The sequence below is a fragment of the Papaver somniferum genome, chromosome 11, assembly GCF_003573695.1.
Source record: "Papaver somniferum cultivar HN1 chromosome 11, ASM357369v1, whole genome shotgun sequence".
NCBI lineage: Eukaryota > Viridiplantae > Streptophyta > Magnoliopsida > Ranunculales > Papaveraceae > Papaver > Papaver somniferum.
In genome coordinates this window covers 6,950,485-6,969,812 of record NC_039368.1, presented here as the reverse complement: position 1 = coordinate 6,969,812, position 19,328 = coordinate 6,950,485, and the positions used below count along the sequence as shown (strand labels likewise).

Below are 19,328 nucleotides of genomic sequence, written 5' to 3'. Positions count from 1 at the left end.
CAAGATTGTATCGATGATGCACAACAACATGGTAACACCATGTGGGATAACATATTTAAGAAATATGAAGATCAAACCATGAACATCAATGATCGTGATGCAAAAGGATTGTCAGAACACTTCATTGTAATTAATCAACCGGGAAGTGGCCGCTTATGTTGCATTAATAATGCAAGCCAAGAGAAAAGGCAAGGACAGTGGTCAGACTGATGTTGATTTTGAAAGAGAGGTTCGTACAGGTTGGCAACGAAAACATGGTAAACAGTTCGCTTTCGAAAGTTGTTATCATATTTTGAAAGGTTTGAACAAATATAATCCAGATAACTTATCAAATAATCAACTAGTACCTGAAAGGTCACCATATAATTTTTCTCCCTCAACACCAAATTCTTCACCATTTTCACAAGGTCGATCAAATTCTTCACCAGATACCCCTACAAGCTCAAATTCCAACGTAGTTTTGAATAATTATGTTGATGGTAATAATAAGAGAAAACTTCCAGGGAGGAACAATGCAAAACTGGATAGAAAATTAGCTCAATAAGGAGGGAGTTCCGGAGGATTTAACATGACGGAGTTTATGGAACATCAAAAGACCGTCGATAAGCAAAGATCAGCTGAAAGGAAATTTCAAAATCGGGAGAGTAAGAAAAGTCGTTTTTCTCAAGAAAAATTTGGGTTTGACTATGACAAGCATAACATTCTTCAAGCTAACCCTTCAATTATGAACGCCCAACAAAAACATGTATGGAAAATCGAATTTGACAGGATTCAAGCACAGATTGAAAAGCAAACTGGATTTACTAACAACCAACCCGATGATGATAATGATGAGGGAACTGATGATGAGTTTGATGTAATAGATCCCCTAGATGATTAATGTATTAGTTTAAGTTTTAATGTAGCAGTTTAAGTTTTAATGTTTTAGTTTAAGTTTTAATTTGGTATATTATTATTCATTCCAATTAATATTAGATTGAAATGAAATGTTGAAGTTTATTAATTTGAAAAATAACAATACATAATAATTTAATAAAAATACATAACATAATTTAAGGATTTAAGAAATATAGATAACCTAAAGATTAAAAATAAGTAACTAAAAAAAATACATAAAATCATTATCTTCCATGCTCTGCCCAAAGATTCAATCTCAGATCATCTCTTAATTGGTCATACAAATTTCGGGTCCGAATGTAGTTAGTCATTTGATCATAATTCCTTGCAGGGAGGCCTCTTTCTGGTCGAATCTCCGGCCTCAAATCTTCATCTTCATAGTTAATCCAATCTGAATCACGACGGGTTTCCTGAATTACCATGTTATGAAGAATTATGTAAGTGAGCATAGTCTTGTGCATTTCACGAGGACTGAACCCACGATATGGGCCATAAATGATAGCGAACTTCCTCTTCAAAATTTCAAAAGAGCGTTCCACATCCTTCCTCAATGCCATTTGGGCGTCGTTAAAATGTTGATATGAAAGGCCCAATGGACCAGCATGAGGCTGACGTTAGCATTGAACCAAGGTGGACCATTTTGGATAGATATCAACCGCAAGATAATAGCCATGAGTGTACTGATGGTCGTTGATCATGAAACAGACAGATGGAGAAATTCTATACTTCAAATCTTCAAACAGAGGCGACTTGTGCAAAACATTAATATCATTTTGTGAACCCGGAAGACCAAAAAAAGTGTGACATATCCCACAATCATAAGAAGCAACATCTTCAAGGATAACTGTTGGTCTTGCATAATGACCCTTATATTGACCGTCCCAATATACAGGGAATCCTTGCCATGCCCAATGCATACAATCGAGACTACCTAGCATTCTTGAGAATCCCCTGTCCCCATTCTCCCTCAATATTTTTCTAACATCTTCGTCGGTTGGTTGTCGTAAATATGTTGGACCAAAATGATTAATCATTACTTCACAGAACAATGAAAGGTAAGTGTAAGAAGTTGTTTTACCCATACGAAGGTACTCATCGTTCGCATCCGCTGGAGTGCCATAACCTAGAATCCTTAAAGCCGAAGTAACTTTTTGTTCAGGACTATGCCCTCTAATATTCAGTGCATCAAACTGATAATTGAATTGAGGTTCTACTCGACAAAGCTCTTCAATAATCTTTTTCACCAGATGACGAGGCATGCAGAATCGACCTTGGAAATTTTGACCATAATACATATAATTTGGAAGAAAATAATCGTGCATCAGCTTTTGGTGGTAAAATTCCCTCCCTCGATACGTATATCTTCTTGATAATACTTCTTGAGGCTCCAGAACTCTTGGTATTTGGCCCGTATGTACAAGTATCAAAATTTCGATTAGTTTATTATCTTCAGCTTCCTCTTCGTCAATTTCTTGCATCCTCATACGATACCTTTCTTGCTGTAACCTGAACCGATTCATAATAATATCCCTTTCTTCATTGGATCTCGTCATTGATGATTATGAAATTTAAAATTGAGAATATAGGTGAAATATCTGTAGAAGTAGGTGTGAGTTATCTGGAGAGGTAAAATGGCGTATATATAGGAACCATAGGGGCAAATAGCCGTTGCAGAATAACTACTGGTCGATAATCATAGTATCGCTAACGTCCTTATTGCCGGCGATATTTTCAATCGCTCGCTAGAATGTCTACCTCTTATCGTTTTTTCCATAATGGCGCAATCGGTTTTCCATGCCACCTGGTATGCCAAACATCATTTTTTTGGCATGTGCATAGGAATATGCCTTAAAATTAATTTGCAAATAATTCTGCTCATAATCGGTTGCAAATTAATATTAAAATTAACTGATTTTCACTCTTGGAAATAAGATGAGCGACCAACGGACTTGGTAACATATAACAATGTCACCTGAAAAAGAAAGGTTCATTAATATTGTTAGAACTAATGGCTAAACCTAGCACAATCAATCAAGATATGAAAATGGAAATGAAATCAATCAAATCACACACACAATATAAGGATTTATAGTGGTTCGATCAATATGATCTACATCCACTTGCGAAGACGACGAAATGATTTCACTATGATGATGATCAAACAAGTAAACAAGGTTTCTCATATATCCACTCTCAAGCACATGGCCTCCTTTGTGCCCCACATTCTCTTAAGAAGAGCATAAGTTTTTCTCTTGTTATAACATAACCCTAGACCCCTTTTATATTTGACCGACGTTACAGAAGAGACTAATGGACTAATGGATGAAACCATGGAAGTAAGCCCAACCTAATACTAACAAGTGTTCAAGGCATACAAACAACAAATCTCCACCTTGACTTGAATACTATCACCAACATCATTATCCATCATCGTCTTCGTTTAACACTTACAAGGGTTGTCAACATTTGTTGATACCAACCAAGTCCAAGCAATACTTGAACTTGATACTTGGAGTCAGATTCCTCAACATGTCTGCAGGATTATCCGATGTATGAACCTTAAGCATAGCTATCTTCCCTTCTTCAACGACATCCTTGATGAAATGATACCTGACATCGATGTGCTTCGTTCTCTCATGATACATCCGGTTCTTGGACAAGTGAATGACACTTTGACTGTCACAATACAAAAATGCACTCTCTTGCTTGAACCTTAGATCACCAACCAAACCCATCAACCGTATACCTTCCTTCATTGCTTCTGCGGCTGCCACATACTCTATCTCAGTTGTAGAAAATTCAACCGTGCTTTGCAAAATCGACCTCCGACTGATAGTACTACCACACAATGTAAAAGTTAGCATGTCAATGACCTTCTTCTATCAAGATCACCTGCATAATCATAATCAACATAACCCACAACATTTGGTGAATCACCACTGTATTTGTCAAACACTAAACCAACATCTGTACTGTCCTTTATATACCTCAAAATCCACCTTTTCAGCTTGCCAATGAGCGTTCACATGACTTCCAATGTATCTACTTACCACACTCATGGCTTGTGCGATATCTGTCCTTGTACAAACCATATCATACCTACTAACTGCACTTGCATATGCAACCCGAGACATGTACTATGCCTCATCTGCAGTTTGAGGTGATTTCTTTATAGAGAGTTTAAAATGAGCTGACAAAGGAGTACTTACTGGTTTTGCATCTTTCATACCAAACCTTTCCAACACCTTCTCGATGTAAGACTTATGACAAAGGAGTACTTACTGATCATATTTGTGTATCTCTTGTTTTTACGGTTAAAACGAGCCAAAAATCACTAAATTCAGACATCGTATGCAAAAGTTATGTCGAAAACAGTTTAGTTTTGTGATCTGTCACAAGTAACTATTGGGAACCGATCCTAGTACCCTGTTATAGTGACGGAACCGATCCTAGTACCATGTCATGGTGAGGGAACCGATCCTAGTGAGAGGTCCCCTTACGAAGATGTGTAAAAACTGTTTTGCGCATAACTTCTTTGTCCGAACTCGGAATGACCTCATTCTTTTTTGCGTTGGTTTCGAAATTTAATTCCCTAAAAGATAGAGGTAATTACAATAATTGATTTCATGTTGAATATTTATGGTGTATTACAAATTGGTTTATGGGATGTTTGGTTTCTGTTTTACTACCTTAATATTCTATCTCATATATTGTGAACCCTTATGGTTTGGGTGACTTTTTGGTATAGCAGGATTAAGTTCTAACCCATGATGGTCTTTATCAAAGAATCATGAAGGGTTCTGGTAGAAACAATATGTGAAAAAGTCACAATACGTTGAATCAATTTCGATTTAGCATAAAAGCATATGTGTTTCGACGGTTTTCAACTTTTGCTTGAAATTATTAAAACCGGTTTTCAACCTTTCTCTGGTAAAGGTTCAGGGTCGTTGTGATTATTTTGTTTTGGCATAAGGAAGACAACGTGATGATATTTCTATATAAATTCTATCTAGACGAAGATGCAAACATATTGGAGAAGTGGATGCGAAATTTGAGGTAACAATCTTGTTAGTTAATTGTTTTTCTGTTTATGAAAAACCTGAGTTTATATCGTATATATTTATTATTTTTTCTTAACAAAACTTTGGTTCAATTGGTGTTTATTCCATGATGTGTGTGTGGATGTGTGTGATTCAATTGATTCAGGTTAAAAAAAACTATTGTTATCTTGCTTTTGTGTGGTATCAATTGTTTAGGCTTATAAAATTTCTGTGCAATTGCGGTACTTTTAATATCTATGTTGTTTCAATTGCTTCCGGTTGAGGTGAGTAATTATGCAAGTTGATTTATTTTGGTTTGTACGAGTTATTTATGGCTTAATGAAATAAAAGGTGTACGGGATGAGTTGTTTAGTCCAATTGGATTCCGGATAATAGAAACTAAGTTAATTCTAATCTTAGTTAGACTTATCGAAGTGAGGTTTCGGTTATTCAAGTCTAATCGAATGCCTTCACAAGAAATGCTAGTTAACTAACTTAGTACTTGTCTTGTTTAAAATGAACGCGCAATTGGGAGATAGTAAAACTAATTGGGGGATAGAGGAAAAAGACAAAAACGGAATTTAAATAGTAAAGCAAGGTCACCCCCTATCCATGTATTTTAACTAATTCCTAATCTGCCCCTCACTAATCATGTTTAATGGTTAACTATAATTAGTTAAGTTAGTAGGTTCGTTTGATGATGATTAGTATAAATCATTAACGTTGAATTTGTTGATGCAACAACATTAAATCAAGATATTTATGATCATGAAGCTTTAGGTGAAGAACCAACTTAGGAAAGTAAACAAGCTGAACATACAAGTACTCCAATTACCCATGTATCGGTATAATGTATTGAAATTTGATTTTTTTTCATTGAATCCGCCATTGCTACGCCTGAAAAACTCAGTGACGGCATGGTAAAAGTATTATCGAGCATTCCGGTAGTGGTGCCGGCATGACCGATTCTTAAATGAACCATGCCGGTTTGAGGACAAAAACATACAGAAAAAATTTGTCTGAAATAGCAAGTATCGGCATGGTATTCATCCTGAATAACCATGCCGGAACTCAGTATCGACATGGTATTCATGATGAATACCATGCCGGAATAACCATGCCTGCAGTTAGTACCGGCATGGTCTTCATCCTAAATAACCATGCCGACACTCGGTACCGGCATGGTCTTCATCACTACCGGCATGGTCTTCATCCCTACCGAATGTAAAAAAAAAAAAAAAAATTCAAAGTGAGGAGCCAACAGAGAAGGAGAAGGGAATTTGAAAGGGAGTGAGAAATGTTTCGAATTTAAAAGGGAGTAAGGTATTTTTATGTTTCATTTAACTTTTACTGTTTTAAAGGGTAGTTTTGTATTTTCGCCCCCAAAAAACACCCCTTAACAAACACTATTGGTTAGGGGAAGTAATTTATATCCCCCAAATAGTTTTAGTATCCCCCAATCGTGCATTCTTTAAAATTGAAAAGTCTAAGTTTATGGCAGTTCATTTCTGTTGCTACTGCCGTTGTTGACCGAAATTAGCAACAGAGCTAGAGTTGTTGCAAAAAACTGCGACAGGGTGTTTAGGAACGACAAAAATCTGTTGCAAGCCCGGTCAGCAAAAAATTCAAGCTGTTGCTAAACATTAAATTTGGTGTAGTGATAGTTCAATTATTTATTTGGAAATGCCTGAAAAATATTGTGCCTGTTAGGGGAACATTAGCTTTTTATAAGGCTGATATAGATTCTCAATGTAGTTTTTGCAGCAGCAACACTGAAACTATTAGTCATCTACCGGTGGAATGCTCTTATGCTAGAGCAGTTTGGAATGCTTTAAATGTGAATATTTCAGATGTTATACAAAACTTTAACTCCATATAGGATTGAATTATATCTTGGTTTTATTCTAACATATATGAAGGCAATAATAGTTTTCTCATGACTGATTCTATTGTCATCAAACTTATGTGTGCAGTTTTATACATATGGAAGGATTGATGCAATTGGATTTTCCATACTGTAAAACCTAATGTTTACAGTACTCTTACTAGAATCTATAATCTTATTAAACAATGTGAATCTGTTTCTGTCTCATCTAGTGTTTCTAGCAGCAGGCGTATTCTTCCTAAAATTTGGTTTCCACCAGATACATGCTATATTAAAGTTAACATTGATGCTTCTTATGTTTATGAAACAAAACAGGGTAGCATTGGACTAATAGTTCGTGATCATGCAGGGCATGCTCTAGCGGTGAAAGGTTTTAGCTTGGAAGAAGAAATGGAAGCTGAGGTTGGAGCAGAATATTTTGAATGTAAATCCTTGATCAAAGCTTTAGAATGGATAGAAGAATATGGATTCAATAAAGTGATAATTGAGAAGGACTGCGCGAGCTTGGTGAACTCTATACATTTAGAAGACCCACAAGTGCACTGGATCAATCATCACCTTTTTCTTTCAGTTAAAAACAATTTTTCAATTCATGAATTCTGATTTTGCAAGTTAGTTAATAGATTAAGTAATAGTGTGGCTCATGAGTTAGCAAGAAAAGCTAGACTTGAAGCTAGTAGTTTCTCTTTTGTCTCGAATTTTCCTCTAGACATTGTTAAGTGGATTGAGGATGATCATGTTCTCTCTGGAAGAGTTTAATCAATAAAATCTTCTATTAGTATAAAAAAAAAAGTATGACTATTGTTCTAATAATCAAAAATTCAAATATAATGTTCTAGAGTCCTGTTATTAGGAGGATAGAATGGATATGAGGAGGAAAGGATTGTAAGGAGGGAAATAAAAATTTTGAGGAGGGATTGACTTTTTAAAAAAATAATGAAATGTCTATAATATCCTTGATATTAATTACAGTTACGTTACCAACCAAACAACTCCCAATTAAGGAATAACAATCTTATGATAAAAAATAAATAAAAAACCCCCACACTGTAATCGTTCCCATTACAAAACTTACAAACTACCGGATTGAGAAAGAGCAGATCTTCCTATGCAGGTTGTTCATAGTATAGTCAGATTAACGACTCTTCCATATCAATTTCAAGAGTACGTAGACTCCGTTTCTAGTCCAAACTAATAGACAATATATTGTCAGAATATTTAGTTACCTTTCTGTTATTTAGTTACCTTTCTGTTCTGGGAGAATATTGGATTTGCATTGACTTCTCCCAGATTTCCTGTAATATACAAAACTCTACTTATATGAGTTTATGGAATAAGAAACAGGAGGATTGATTACCAAAACTCTAATATGGTATCACGAGCTCAGACTCGATCCATCATCTTCTTCCCCTAAATCAACAATAATCATCCATGGTAAGCGATAAAAAATCCTTACATCCGGATTTCGCCGTTTCTAACATTAATGTTTTGATCCCTATTAATCTAGATATCAAACAGGACGAATATTCTTCATGGGTTTTCTTGTTTCAACTTCATCTTCAAGCACACAACCTACTTTTTCTTATTGATGATTCCACTCCACCACCAGACCTTGATGCTGCCACTATACTACAACTTGATGCCCTCTGTCATCAATGAATGTTCTCCACCATGGCCAAAGATTTGATGCTTACCGTTCTCAAAACTGGAAAAACTTCTAAAGAGTTATGGAATCATCTTAAACGCCTCTTCCAAGACAATAAAGGAAGCCGTGCCTCCAATCTCGAAAGTAAGTTCGTAAATCTAAAGTTTGTTGATTGTAACAATGTTGATGATTATTGTGATAAACTACATGCACTCTCAAATCGGTTAAGTGACCTCGATTTTCCAATGGATGAAAAACGATTGGTTATTCAACTTGTTAATGGACTTCCGTAGGAATACAACACTGTTGCCTCCTTCATTCAACAATCGATGCTCTCTTTTGACACTGCTCGATCTCAACTACGTACTGAGGAGATCCGACGTGAAAATCTATCCAGTTCCGGCTCCCACACTGCCCTTGCAGCCGCCAACAGCCTCCGTCCTCCGCCTCCTGCATCTGTTTCTTCACGATCGTCAGCTCTTGAACATCACAGAATTTCGCTGGGTCCTGAACGTAACAGAATTTCGCTGGGCCGGGAAGAGCCTCTCCTTCCAACTCCATCAGGCCCACGAAATCACTACCCAACAACTACTACTCGGGCTTCTCACTGGCAAGCGCCTCTCCTGTCAACTCCCCCAATCCCATATCCTACCACTACAGGATACCACTCGACAGATCCGTACTGGGCTTCTCCACACTACTTCACTGGACGTGGCCGGGGACGACATTTCCGTGGGCGTGGGCGTGGCCGTGGTCGAATCACTTTCCCAGGCCGTTCACCACAAGCGTACCTCACTCCCACCACGGAATACCTTCACCCATCGGACATTGCCGAAGCATACAGCTCCATGAGAATTCGAACACCTGATGATGACTTTTACATGGACACTGGCGCAACCTCACACATCACCTCGGATCCAGGTACCCTTCATAATGTTTTTCATTTGAGCAACGTACGGTCTGTCTTGGTGGGAAATGGAAATAGCATTCCGGTAACTGCTAGTGGCTCTAGGTTCATAAATATCCCATCTCACACTCTTCACCTCAAAAATACTATAGTCGTTCCTTCCATCATCAAAAACTTAATCTCTGTTCGTAAATTTACCACTGATAATCATGTGTCTGTTGAGTTTGATCCTTATGGTTTTTCTGTGAAGGACTTGAGCTCGAGGAAGACTATTCTACGATGTGATAGTTCCGGGGAGCTCTATCCCATCACTACATCTGCCGTGCCATCCTCCTTCCCGTCACCACCTCACCAATTTTCTCTTGTCGTCTGTTCACCTGACGTTTGGCACAGACGTCTTGGCCACCCTGGAAAGGCTGTCTTAGATGTTTTACGTACAAAGTCTTTTATTAAATGTAATAAGGATCATTCCCCCAATCTTTGTCATTCTTGTCAAATTAGCAAACATGTTCGTCTTCCCTTTTATGACTCTCATTCTACCAGTGTTGCTCCTTTTGATATAATTCATAGTGATTTGTGGACATCTCCGTTGAATATAGATATGGGGTTTCGTTATTATCTTCTCCTATTGGATGATTTCACTAATTATTTATGGGTTTTTCCACTAAAATTAAAATCCCACGTCTTCACCAAATTTTTGGAGTTTCACTCCTTTGTTCAAACTCAATTTGAACGCCGAATTAAATCTTTCCAATGTGACATGGGTCGCGAATTTGACAATTCCTCTTTTCATAATTTTGCTAGTCAACACGGTTTAGTATTTCGCTTCTCTTGTCCTCATACATCTTCTCAAAATGGTAGGGCTGAACGTATGATTCGCCGAATTAATGATATCACCCGTACTCTCATGTCCCATGCCTCCATTCCTCCCAATTATTGGGTCTATTCTCTTCTTATGGCCGTATACCTCCACAATATCATCCCCACTAAAACTCTCCATTTCAAATCACCGATGTCCATCTTGTATAGACGCCAACCCACATATGATCATCTTCGCATTTTTGGTTGTCTTTGCTACCCTAATCTTTCTTCCACAACACCACACAAACTTGCCCCGCGCTCCACTAGGTGTGTCTTTCTTGGCTTCCCACCTAATCATCGTGGTTATCGTTGTCTTGACATTTCCACAAACAAATTCATCATTTCAAGACATGTCATGTTTGATGAAAAAGTCTTCCCATTTTCAACCCCATCTCTTTCCGGTCATTCCCCTTCGCAAGACTCACCAATCCATACTTCCTACTCATTCCTAGACTACTCTCCCTATCCATTTTCTGTTACCCCATCCTCTCCTGTTGCGTCCTCATCTTCTGGCTCAAGCCCATCCAACACATCTCCCACGACTTCTTCCATTCCTGCGTCCTCACCTTCTGACCCAGGCCCAACCAACCTATCTCCATACACGCCTCCTCACCGTCGGCCCAACTCATCTTCTCCTTGCTCCACTACCCAGTCTATTCATACCCAACTACCATCTCTCCCTTCTACACAGCCCACCAATTCTCAGCCCACTTCACTTCACTCCCCGCTCCCGAACACCAACCCTGAACAGCAACATTCTGTTGCTGCCTCCCCCACACGTCCGGCCACGCGGGCTTCCCGTGGTATATTCCGACCAATCCAAAAACTCAACCTAAATGTTCAAACTCCAACTCCCATTTCCCCTATTCCCCATTCCTATATATATGCCCTTAGGGATCCAAACTGGAATCCTTCCATGCATGACGAATACAATGCTTTGTTGGAGACGGGTACCTGGGATCTTGTTCCTCGTCCACCTGATGCTCACATCATCCGATCCATGTGGCTGTTCCGTCACAAATTTTATGCTGATGGTACCTTGCAGCGGTACAAGGCTCGTCTCGTAGCAAATGGGAAATCCCAACAGGTGGGTGTTGACTGTTTTGAGACGTTTAGTCCGGTTGTCAAACCGGCAACTATACGCACCGTGCTCAGTATTGCTACCTCACGATCATGGCGTATTCATCAACTAGACGTCAAAAACGCATTTCTTCATGGTGATTTGGCTGAGACTGTATATATGCATCAACCACCGGGTTTTGTTGATTTTACTCATCCCGATTACGTCTGTCGCCTCCGCAGATCCCTTTATGGACTCAAGCAGGCTCCTCGGGCATGGTTTCAGCGATTTGAGCGGTTTATTACTGGTTGTGGTTTTCGTGGCAGTATTTGTGATCCATCCCTATTTGTTTATCACTCCGGTTCGGAAACTGCATACCTACTACTATATGTGGATGACATAATCTTAACCGCTTCTACTGATGCTCTTCTAGGTCGTTTTATTGCCTTGATGAAACGTTAATTTGCTATGACTGATCTTGGCACGTTACATCAATTTATGGGTATTACTGTGACTCACACGGATTCGGGCCTCTTTCTGTCACAATCTTCATATGCGCAGGATATCATCGCTCGTGCTTCGATGACAAACTGCAATCCAGTCGCTACTCCGGTAGATACTCAATCGAAGCTCGGTACTACATCAGGACCTCCACTTCATGATCCAACTTTATACAGAAGTCTAGCCGGAGCTCTTCAATACCTGACTTTCACTCGTCCCGATATTTCATATGCCGTGCAGCAGGTTTGTCTATTTATGCATGACCCTAGGGAATCACATATGCAGGCTATGAAACGCATTCTCAGGTATCTTCAGGGTACCCTTGATCACGGACTATCACTATCGGCTTCTACTATTACTGGTTTGACTGCTTACTCTGATGCTGACTGGGCGGGTTGTCCGGATTCTCGACGATCGACCTCAGGCTATTGCATTTTTCTTGGAGACAACCTGATATCTTGGTCGTCCAAACGACAAGCTACCGTCTCTCGTTCCAGTGCAGAGGCCGAATACAGAGGGGTTGCTAATGCTGTTGCTGAAACTACTTGGTTACGCAATTTACTTCTCGAGCTTCACATCCCTCTACGACGTGCCACTATTGTCTACTGTGATAACGTTAGTGCAGTCTACATTTCAGGAGATCCTGTTCAGCACCAACACACAAAACATGTGGAGATTGACATTCATTTTGTACGAGAGTGGGTACGTATCGGTCATATCCATGTTTTGCAGATCCCCTCTGACAGTCAATACGCCGATATCTTCACCAAGGGTCTCCCTCGAGTATTGTTTGTTCGTTTCCGTTCTAGTCTCAACGTCTGCTCCTCCCCCGTTTCGACTAAGGGGGTGTAATAGACAATATATTGTCAGAATATTTAGTTACCTTTCTGTTATTTAGTTACCTTTCTGTTCTGGGAGAATATTGGATTTGCATTGACTTCTCCCAGATTTACTGTAATATACAAAACTCTACTTATATGAGTTTATGGAATAAGAAACAGGAGGATTGATTACCAAAACTCTAATACAAACCTTCACTGCCAGGTTCGTGAGCATCTGTTTCCAGTCCAAACCGTCGCTGCCAGGTTCATGTAGGCTGAGATGTGAGGTAATTCAACAATCATAGTGAGCACAGATCTGTCAAATACACATGGCAGACTCAATATATAATCATAACCATCTCTTTTCGACTTAAATACTCTCCATTTAGGCCTTTGACATTCAGATCCAATGCAACATAACGGGTTACTATATTAAGTCTAGTTTACCTGTTCTGCAAAGAAAGAAAAGGCAGAGAACTTGGTTACTTCCTCCTGCTAATTCTGTAATAATCATGTTTTCATAATTGTACGGTCAGGGCCGGCTTATGAGGTAGGCAGTATAGGCAGGTGCCTAGAGCCCTAAATTATCAGGGCCCCCAATTTTTTAATTTTTTTCTTTTCGCTATGGTTAGTTTGTAACATTTATAACTGTTAATAAAGCGTTTAATCACTACAGATAATTGTAACAGTTATAATTGTTAGTAAATACCATGTAGCATGTATAAGCGTTACTGATTTCTTAATTTTGTGATATCCGTAAGCAACTTTCGGGGAACTTTTTGACAAAATACAAGCTTATTACCTAAATCTAATTAAAATTCTGAAAAAAATTAAGCGGCCTACGGCCGCATCGCCTGGTTCCAAATTGTCACTTAATTTATCTCGCCCTACAAAATAATTCTAGTTTTATCTCTAAATTAGTGACCTATAAAAAAGACTCATAGTTTTAGTTCGCCTACGGTCCCCAAATCCGATAAGACGGCCCTGTGTACCTGACTTAAAGTGGGTATGGTTTCTTATCGCGGTGACACATGTACCTGCCGCTCAGCTTCTTATTATCTGCAAATGAAGTTGGAACACTAGCTTCTTATTATCTGCAAATGAAAAATGATAAATATTTCACTTTGTTGTATGTAGAATTAATTATCTAAAAAGTACTTGTAAGTGCGTCTCCACCTTGTATTCATATGCTTAAGATTAAAAAACAAAAAGGAAAAGAACTGCCAACTACCATGAATTATCATGATGACTCGTGCAACTTCTAAGACCTTTAATCAAGAGCTTGCTACGATCTTCAACAAGCAGCATTTCTTCTTCGTTCAGTCTACCCGGATATGAGTGTTTCGTAAGTGCATTTGGCTAAGAGTGATTATGAAAACCGCATTTCACCCGAACAGCCCATTTTCCATCCTTGTTGGAACTACTGTGATTATGGTGCCATTCTTTCTTTTCCTCTTTGCTGTGGTCATGGGCATATAAGTTTTGTTTCTATGATCAGAAAATTTGTGGCTTCTTTCGCATTGCATAACCATGTTTTGAATTTTGGAAGGCGATTTTACTATCACACAATTGAGAGTTAATCCTATTTCCGTAATCTACATAGGAGCTTCCATTTTCGAATCAAATACCTATGCAAATAAAAATAACAAATTTAGAGCAGTTAAACTTCAACTACACTCAGCCAAGTTAAAGTTCAGGAATTTATACCTCTTCGGTTAGGAAATGCTCAGTTAAGTCCGGAAACTCCCGTGTTAATGGTACCCGTTGATCATTCTCCCCATATTCAAGATTTCTGTATAGGAAGTGCAAATACATTCAGCATAAGAGTCGAATTTAGAATTTTACTATCGAACATAAACTAATTATACGGACACACCGGACAAAAAATGAACTTATACCCAATCAAGAGTGATCAATGAAGAACAATCAAAGTACAATTGTGCATAACTTAGGTAGTTTTTACAAGAGAAATAGACAATGGCTCAAAAAGATAATCCACTTCTCCGTGGTCAACATCACCCCTCATGCCAATAGCATATAACTAAGCTATGCTAGCAAAAAAAAAAAAAGAAGCAAAACCTCAACATGTACGTAGGATACATTGCAGAAACATACTCCCTCCGTTCCATTTCTTTCCATTTTTCTACTTCATTCATGGTACTAACAAACCAGTCTATCTTGAAGTATGCCAACAACAGAGTCATTATCTTCAGTAATATATTCAACCTAAAGTAAGTGGTTGACATGCGAAGTGAGATTCTTTTGTCCTGTTGAGATAAAGAAATTTCTCAAACTAAGCTAATCGTAGCAATACTAAATGAAAACCCCCAAAGTAATGAGGGTTAGGCATACTGACTCATGTGAAGCATGTGAAAACAAACATATACATATATGAGAGAAATATGTATTATTGTCCCAGGTAGTAATAACACCAAAGTACAGGTATCAACCGAACATGGGATCAAGATAAGATGTCATTCTAGCTCACATCAAAAGGAAAGAGTTGGGGATGAATATTTCAACTGGTATTGGTACTAGCAACGCAATGCGGGTACCATAGTAACAACCGATTTCCAGAGGGAGGTCATACTTTAAACATCAAATTTATTGGCAAGAAGAACTATGCTTAGCCAATTGACTATCTTATTCAGTTGAACTTTATACATTGTCTGCACTCATGGAATTAAAAGTACATCATTTCCAAGAGACATAAATTTTCTAATGCACTTGAGATATATTTGGATGAAAAATATATCATCCCCTCTGAAATGTAACATATATTCACTCTAAAGTACTTGAGTTAAATCCCACTTTTGTTAACGAATAAGGCCACACCACTTATTAAATCTCTCAAGATTCAACGTCTAACTGATAGTGGTTTTTCTCCTACTAATTTAAGGAATATACACTAGTTTTTGAACTAATTCTTTGTAATGTGACTATGATACTGGATCATCGAGCGAACCAATGCTCAAATTTTGTTTCCAATATGGAACAAAGATCAAAAGTCACAAAAGCGCTATATATACCGAGAGCTAATCACCTTGTTAAATTCCAAAGATACCCATGCAAGTGGATATCATATGGAAACTCACAATGATGAGAATGTAATTGATTTCATCTTTTATAGTCTCTAATGTATTTGGAAGGAAATATATGTTAGAGAAACTAATGAGTCAATCTAGTGAAATGTAAATCACTATAATATTTGAATTATTAAATCTATATTGACTCCGACGATGAAATGTTGGGAATTGATTCATACTGGATTTGACATAACCATAAAGGCACTTTAGTTGTGACATGATGTTTCATTTTGAAAGGAATTATACGTACATCATTGTGTTTGAGTGGACGAGACAATGGAAAAAATATTGACAAAATGCCAAGTGACGGAATATCTCTCAACAAGTGTTTTCTGAAGTACTAGATGCACAACCCCCTTCGCATTATGCTTTTAGGTAAGAAAGCATATCACTCATTTTTACAAAGTCTTCAGTAAAACAGGACCGAGACCATCCTAAGATGCAAATGGTAAAATTTAAAATAAAACAAGGTGAAATTCAGAAAAATATTCATGCAGAATGCGGACCATTAAAGTGACTTATGGCTCTGATGAATTTTTTGACATTTTCGACTAATTATAGTCCCCAGAAATTTGCGTTTGGAAACTACTAGCACATATTTTACATGTAAGGACTCACCACCCCTTGTAAATGCTAGCGAGTGTACATCAAAAGGACTTGATGGTTATTGCATGTTTAATAGGATCATTGCAGTATATCCTATACCCCAAGGTCTCGCAAAGTCTATCTTCAGAGGTTACAGATGGTGCCTAAGGCATGGTTATGCATACAAACCTATCTTTAACTGCTTGAGGAATATGCAATATAGATGCATCTTTACTTAATTCGTTTTAGAACCCAATATTAGTCAAACTTTTATGTGTACCAGTTGGTAATTGGATTTAAGCCTGACATTCGTGTTCTTGCACATTTTGGTTGTACTATATATGTGCCATTACGACTCCACATCGTACTATGATGAGTCTTAAAAACTGCTAAGTAATTATGTTGGAAATGAGTTCCCAACAATTATCCGCATTTTAAAACTTTTTGCAGGATATCTCTTACCGCTAGATTTGCTGGTTATCACTTTAATGAGACAGTCTTCCCGTCGTTAGGGGGAGATAAGAAAAATTATTTTCTAAGGGAACGACATGAATTGTCGTGGTATGTTCCCACTGAGTCTCATATTGATTCTTGTACTCTACAAATGTAAATGTGAAGTGATCAAGAATATTCGATTTTCAGAATGTACACTGATGTTGCTAAAGTGATGAGATCACACATACCAGCTGTAAACCTACCGACAAAGTTACACTGATGTGAAAATAAGTTGTGCCTTACTCACCTACTTACTTTCTAGGTGAGGATTGATCGAACCAAGTGGTCTCTCCAACTTCCTTTATGGAGCCACGGAATCAACCACACTTCCACTGACTAAAGGAAATGTCAGGAACAACTCTGAAAGTAATCAGGCGGAGATGCCGACATCAGGGGGAGGATCCAAGGATATGATGTCGACATATTTTACTTCGAAATTGAAGATGTGTTATACTCTTTTTCCCTTCGATCGAGAATAGTTTTTCCCAAAGGGTTTTGTTACTCGACAAGGTTTTCAGCGAGACAACACTAAACACATCAAGTATGTTGAACGTTGAAGACATAAAGATCGCGTTGATGTTACTGAAAATATCTAAATCAAGGAAATGAATGGAGATAGTCTGTTAAGAAACATAACTTCCAAAAATCAACAACATGGTCTTATAAACATTCAAGTCACTAAAGTAATGTGTGATAAACTACCTTTGACTACAGTAGACTAATGAAAATTGTCTGACATCAGGGGGAGCATCTAATGATGTGTTGAACTCTTTTCCTTCACCGGGGTTACTGTTTCCCGCAGGGTTTTATTGCTCGGAAAGGTTTTTAATGAAACAACAACAAACACCTGGAATGTAATTTCCCAGCTAAGACTATTGCCTTTCCTACAAGGATTTTCTTCTTTAGGAGTTGTGAAGAAGCTAATCAACTTCAACGAAGCAAAGTGATCAACTGCAACATATCACCTTTACTTGTATCTATCACGTTGTACTCTTTTCCCTTCGTCAAGGTTTTGTCCCACTGGGTTTTCCTTTTCAAGGTTTTAATAAGGCAACGAAATTAAAATACATTCTAAGTTTTCTTAATATTTCTTTAGTTCAGGTTTTGTCCCTCTGGGTTTTCCTGGAAAAGTTTTGACGAGGCAATTAACTTAGACTTCTCGGTCTTTGAAGATCGTATCGCATGTGATGAAATACATGTAAGTACGAGACAACATGTGAAGTACTACATATGAAGAGTTGTATATCAAGGTTTTGTCCCACTGGATTTTTCCTTGTCCAATTTTTAATGAGGTAATTGATTTCGGCACAAGTCATCAAGGAGAGCGACATTTGAAGAACTATATATAAAGCACTATGTATAAAGTTTTGTTATTGAACCGCACAAGGGAGAGTGTCACAGGGCCTACGACCCACTGGGTGTGCGGTCCAACTAGATTCCTAGGGTTGTATATATAGGAAACTATGTAATACTTCTAAACCAATCTCCTAATAATATATCCTTCTCCTTGTCTCTACATCTTTTATCTTCACCTCTGATTTTCCTCAAACATTTTGTAATTTTTAGTAGATAATTTATAAATAATTGGACACATATTATTTTATTTCTATGTTTTATTTAAGTTTCTTCCATTTTCTTGATATCATTTAGATATCATTTCCTTTTCTATCTATCTTTTGATGTATCATTTATACTGACTCCTCTGTTTTTTTTTATGTGTCATATATTATTTTGGGTATGTCTTTTTTTATTTATCCGCTTTATTTATAAACATATTTTTTTCTTAAATAGGGTTAGTTAAGGGTTAGTCATAACATTTTATATGATTCCCTTAATATTTTGACTTTATCAATTAGGACGGTTAATAAAAAACCGAGGGAGTAGTATTTACTTTCCATAATATGTATGCGCAACAGGACTTGGGCCATGATCGTAATGAAATGAAATGAAATGATAACTGTCGAAAAGCCCATGGATTTCGTACCGAAAACGTTTGAATATAGAAAATATTGGTCGATCAAAAGAAATCTCTATAACAAAATCATAAACATCCATTTTCTGAAAATTAATTTGGAAAGAAGACTTAAAGCATCACATGCAACAACACCAAAGCTATGACTTTTGAACTAACAACAACCTCAATTCAGCTACGGAAAATTTTCTTTTTTCTCTTTGATTGCATATGAAGTTCCTGACACCGGCATTAAAATCATTGTTGTTCTGGTAGGAAGTAGTCGGGACGGTGGGTCATGCCTTCATGGATTCATGTGATTGTACTTAAGCTTGAAAAGGATTACAGATACACAATTATATGCTTCTAAGCGAACATGCTGCACGAACAGTACGAGAAGCCTTTTTTGTTCATGGATCAAAGTATCCTATGTGGTATTAATAGGGTAGGCCATAAACTTGATTGATTCTGTGTAAATTTATGAAGTGCATCATCATGTCATCGCCAATGGCAATGGTGAGAAATCACGTTGTAATTACCCTACCACCATGTAAAGTCCATCAAGTTTGTAGTGATATACTTCTTTTATCTTCT

The 19,328-nt window shown here is 37.7% G+C and overlaps 1 protein-coding gene across 1 annotated transcript; it reads left to right on the top strand.

Annotated features, from left to right (window-relative positions):
• Positions 1-11,763: 11,763 nt before the first annotated feature.
• Positions 11,764-12,648, top strand: LOC113324013 (uncharacterized mitochondrial protein AtMg00810-like). The gene has a single exon (XM_026572356.1). The coding sequence runs from the start codon at positions 11,764-11,766 to the stop codon at positions 12,646-12,648; it is 885 nt and encodes a 294-aa protein (XP_026428141.1).
• The last annotated feature ends 6,680 nt before the right edge of the window (positions 12,649-19,328 follow it).